We start from the raw sequence: 5,001 nt of genomic DNA, 5'->3' as shown, positions 1-5,001 counted from the left end.
CAGCAGGAAGGGAAGAAAAAAGTTGTTGTAAAAGAAATTCCACTGCCAACCCGTGATGCCCAGAACACGTCCTCTGTGCAGTCCATGCAGCAGTCTATCCCAGCGAAGGCGCATGGTACAGAAACGCAAGCTATGGCATGTCAGCTGCACTGCAGTCATTTCCTGGTACACACCATACAGCTACCTTGTAGAAAATGAGATGATTCAAGGAAGTTGAATCTCTCAGTGAGAGAGGAGGAGACTACTTCATATACAGGGTAGAGTAAAAAATGAATATAAAAAAAACCAAACAGCACAGAGTAATTAATACACAAATGCTGTTACTCTTGGTAGCCTCCCTCAGAGTTGTAACTACACATACCTCACCCTGCCTTGAATCCTTGCACTGGCTCAGTAGCTCTGCACACAACTGAGCCAAAGCTGGGCTTAGGGCCTTAAAAAGTGACCAAGAAGGAGTGGCATGGCACTTCCATCTCCTACAAGGACAAGGACAACATCTGTTGTGCAAAACTCCACCAAGTCCGCACCTTCATCTCAGCTGCACACCCTTTAACTGTAACATGGAGGTTGAATTACTTTCTGGAAGCGTGGTACCAGTTTGAACAAAGACTGAAGATGAGACTAAATTTAGATTGCTTTCTTCAGTGGGAGTTCTTCCCATATATGAAAAAAACGTACGTCCTCTTGTGCTGTATTGCCAGAAAGCTGTCAGAGTTGTGTTTTGTTGAAAACTGAAAGTCTCACTATGAGAACTGTCACAGTGTTTTCCAGACCGCTATCAGTGTTGACAAGATTAGTTCCCCTCAAGGGGAGGAAACAAAAGAACGATCAAACAAAAGAACTTGGGTCTTAAGCAAGAGAGAAGCTGCTGCGGCTGGGGCAGTTCTGGCCACGCAGTGTAATCAGGTACCCTCAGGGGCAGAAAACAACTGAGCAGTAGCTGTGAATTTTCTTGGATTTTTTTCTCCCTAAAAATCTCAGTTTTCATTAAGAGCCAGATCCAATCAATTCCACTTACATTTACAGAGGATACCGGAGCGTTAAAATGCAAAGCAGGACTTCAATTTCTTCAATTATAATTAAGGTTAAAAAGTGTGGAAAAGTAGTATGAGGGTATGCAAAACCATTATGGGCATTACGAGGTTTGGAAAAGGCTGTAAAGGACAAGAAGTTATGGTTTATAGGGAGGCAAGTATATTAAGAAATGCACAAAACCAACAAAATCTTCATCCCATGAGGCTGTTGTGCAATAAATGAATAACTATGATTAAGATAATATAGAGCTTTGTGATCTCATATACAACTTAATTCTTCTGCATATTTTCCTTTGTTATAGCATGGATTAAAATTTATCTCCTTACAGTTGAAAGCGTATCTTGAATTCTTAATTATACTTCAAAATAGCTATTTGGGAATGTCTTCAGTCTTCTGAAACCTCTTACAGCAGACAAATGGTAACGAGTTTATAGAATTAAATAACCCATGACATCCATGACTTTATGTATAACACAAATATAACAGCAAACTCTTTAGTAAAGAAGCGCGTGCAAGTTAATTTTAAATCCATTTAGAAATGCTAAAGTATGCAAACATGCTGGTCAATGGAACTTCACTGGTTTATGAAGCTGCACTAATGAAACAAGTAGGTACATAAAGGGGGAAGCAAGGAGAAACTAATCTCTGCATAAAGAGCGGCCATCCTGCTACTTCTGTGTACAGGGCAGCCAAAGCAGCAGCACTAGGGTTGGATTTTTCAAGTTCTGACACCTCGGGCCTAGGCAACCACACAACTTCTGAGCAGCAATTACAGCTGGGCCAGGCTGCCTCCAAACGAGCACCGAATCCACGCAACTCGCTTTCCACGTACAATCTCTGTCGCACAAAAATTAATAGCAGAACGGAGACGACTAGTTAAGTTACCACTTCAGACTGAAGTTGTAAGTCTAAGCTTGTCTGTAGCCTAAATAATAATTCGATATAGTTTTATTAATTTTTATGTATAGCTTATCTAAAAAACATGGTGATTTAAGCTCTCATGATAGTGTCTACTTTATGATGTTTAAGTAATTCAAAACATGACACTGATGCACACCATTTGAGTATCTGAAGACTCATTTTAAAATCCAAATTCTCAATTATTTCTCTTTTTATTGCCGTTATTTAGATGAGAGGATGCCTTAAAGCACACAAGCAGACTAAAGAGGCTGAACCCTGTTTTAGGGAATTGTAAATAACAGCTCTATAAAACAGCTATCATTTTATTGCAGACTTCCAGGTTTCCTTCATGAGAATCTGTAAATTTGCTGGGTAGTGATTAAAGTTTGATGCTCTAAAAAGATTCATTGACTGAAAACACATCATTTCCCTCAGTGAATGTTTCCAGCACAGCATTTATTTCTTACTATAGCAGGAATGTGCAAAAAATACCCTTCTCTGAGCTGCTTTGGAAGTAAATGGGCTTATTCCCATAATATTTAGCTTTCACAGGGGATTTTTTACCTACAGAATTCAAAGTCATTTACCTACAAAATAATTAGCTTTGCTTTACTTGCAGCAAGCTGATAGCAGAGTCATCTAGAATAGACCAAAGTCCAGGTGCTGTTCAACTGTGGTTTAAACAGATCTAGATTAGGGCTGCCACGCCACTGCTGTCCCCCATCCATTCTCATCCTCTGTGCTGCATTGCTTCCAGTTCAGGGAGCTAAAATAATGGAAAAAATTAAAGCTAATCTGGAAAAAGAAGTGTATTAAGTAGAGCAGCTTTCGGAACTGATCTATCACCTCATCTAAAACATACAACTCCTTGCAAAAAGAAAGGGTAGGAAGGCGTGGGGGTGAAGGAGATGCAGAATCGTGGATTTGCTTCCACTTCAACAGAGTGACAACTACAGAGACCCAGAACCAAATATTCCCTTCTGTAGCACCATGCAATATTTAAAAAGCACACATTCATCTGAGAAGAAAATAATTATTTCTATATGACAGCAGCAGAAAACAAGTTCTGTGCATAACGGAAGACTGCAGCTGAACTCTGCTTTAAGCTGCCATCCTCCAAGAGGTTCTTAGGACTACGATGCCTTTACTGGGGAGAACATTTGAGGAAAGACAGTCTGCAAATTGTCCTTTGTCCTTGCTACATTTCTTATTCTTTTTCTCAACATTTTTTTGGTTAGGTTGAATACCTACCTCTGCTTCCATTCGGTACATATTTTCTACTCTACTAAAATCCTCTGTTACGGTCATATTTTCTTCCTAAAACAAAGTACAAGAATATAACCTTAGAAGACAGAAATTAAGTATCTCTCATAAATGTATGCACATTGTGTCCTGTAGAAGTCGAACTGTTTTGACTTAAGACTTAGCAACAGAAATTTGGAATTTTCCACGTGAATCTCTTCAGTTAAAAACTAACTGAATGGTAGACTTCTTGACATTCTTTAAAGTGAATTATACGGTAGCGCTGTAATGTAATTTTGCTGCTATTCACGTGAAGAGAACAATTAGGTCTTAACTAATAGCTAGTGAAAAGGTGTGTGTATCAGCGTATAACTGTAAATTCTGGGTCAAAAAACTACAAGCTTCAACTGTTTTCAGAAAGTTATTATGTGAAAAGTGCTTTTCAGGTCCCTACTTTACACTATTTTAACAGTAGCAGCTTGTAGCAAGGTGAAGTGAACAAGGACTGAGCACAGGGTATTCAGGCAGAATGGTAACACTTAAAAGAGGTTATTCCACCATGGACACTTTTGCATTAACAGCAGCTACATTATTCAACATTACGGCTGCTCAGAGCACCAGGAAAGCCTGTACCATTTATAAATAAAATACTCAACTAAGATACAGAGTAACTCCTGTTACATCTGAAAGCTTGCTAGTGGTCTAATAACCTCATTTCTTTTACTCAGTTCCCTCATCAGCCCACAGTTTAGATGAACAATTTATTGTAAAACTACTACAGCACAACAAGAAGCACAGTTTATAATCTAATTGTAAACACCAGTTTGCAGTTAATACCCAGGAACCACAGGGAAGCAGATGCTAAGCCTTCCAATTACTGAAAGAAGTTTTACTTCCTAAATTTATTTGCATAGGAAAACAGTACTCGCTTTCAGTGTTGACACATTTCAAAAGATGCTTTGTGTCAGAATATTTCCCACAGAGGCTCAAATCTGCAAATTCATAATGCAGCATGCGTGCATATATATGTTTATATAAATGACATTAATCATAAGAAGCATATTCCCTTTAAAATATCACATGGAAATTAGATCCACAATTACCACTGCACAGCAGCCTACAAGAAACAGATTTTGAAATTTCAATTTTACGATTGACTGGCAGTGCTCAAACACAAGCACATCGGTCTTATTTTTGGATAATCTCTTCTAGTAAGGGCAAAGACCAGGGACATTTAGCCCCTAAAAAATGTATTTTCCCTTTTGCAGTCACAGGTTTGAGGTCCTCTGGCAGTGTGGCTGGCTGTGGCTTGCTAAAGAGTGCTCAGGTCAGCCCAGCACCAACTCTCTTAATTTACGAAATGGAGCAAATCTTACTCTTTATGATAGAATCCAATTACAAGTGACAAGAAAGATTTTTTTTTTCTAGAGCTCTTACAGATCTCATAGAAATAAGCACAGAAAAGCCGCCTTCTACAACTCATATTTTACAGAAATAACTATGCTGTAATAAAACCTTAGAGTAAAGACAGAAAAAGTGCATTTGTTTTTCCTTGTCCTCAGTCCTTAAAACTCTAAAAAAAAGAGTTCTCTTTCCCGCTGAACGGATTAAAGTCTTGTAATTTGGTTTTGCCCTCTGCAAGGTTCTTGTGTATTTAAAGACAGTGCCATCCTGTGGCTCCAGGCACTATTGCAGTATCAATGCAATTGGAGCAAAAGATCATTTTAAATTATAAAATTTCCTTCACAGCTAAGTTTTATCCCACCAGATTTGACGGTAGCTGTATGTGTTTTGGAATATAAATGGACAAATAATTGCTGAAGT

General features: G+C 38.5%; 1 protein-coding gene across 1 annotated transcript in view; it reads right to left on the bottom strand.

Annotated features, from left to right (window-relative positions):
• Positions 1-3,252, bottom strand: part of IRAK1BP1 (interleukin-1 receptor-associated kinase 1 binding protein 1) — a gene marked incomplete at its 5' end in the record, with an annotated part of 5,646 nt that extends 2,394 nt beyond the window's left edge. Inside the window, one exon of the mRNA XM_010187612.1 lies at positions 3,187-3,252. Within this exon, the coding sequence (XP_010185914.1) occupies positions 3,187-3,252 (66 nt within the window). The remainder of the gene's footprint in view (positions 1-3,186) is intronic.
• Between the last annotated feature and the right edge of the window lie 1,749 nt (positions 3,253-5,001).

This window comes from Mesitornis unicolor, unplaced genomic scaffold (assembly GCF_000695765.1).
Source record: "Mesitornis unicolor isolate BGI_N332 unplaced genomic scaffold, ASM69576v1 scaffold44790, whole genome shotgun sequence".
Classification (NCBI taxonomy): Eukaryota; Metazoa; Chordata; class Aves; order Mesitornithiformes; family Mesitornithidae; genus Mesitornis; species Mesitornis unicolor.
Note: the sequence above shows the minus strand (reverse complement) of the source record. Positions and strands in the feature narration are given on the sequence as shown.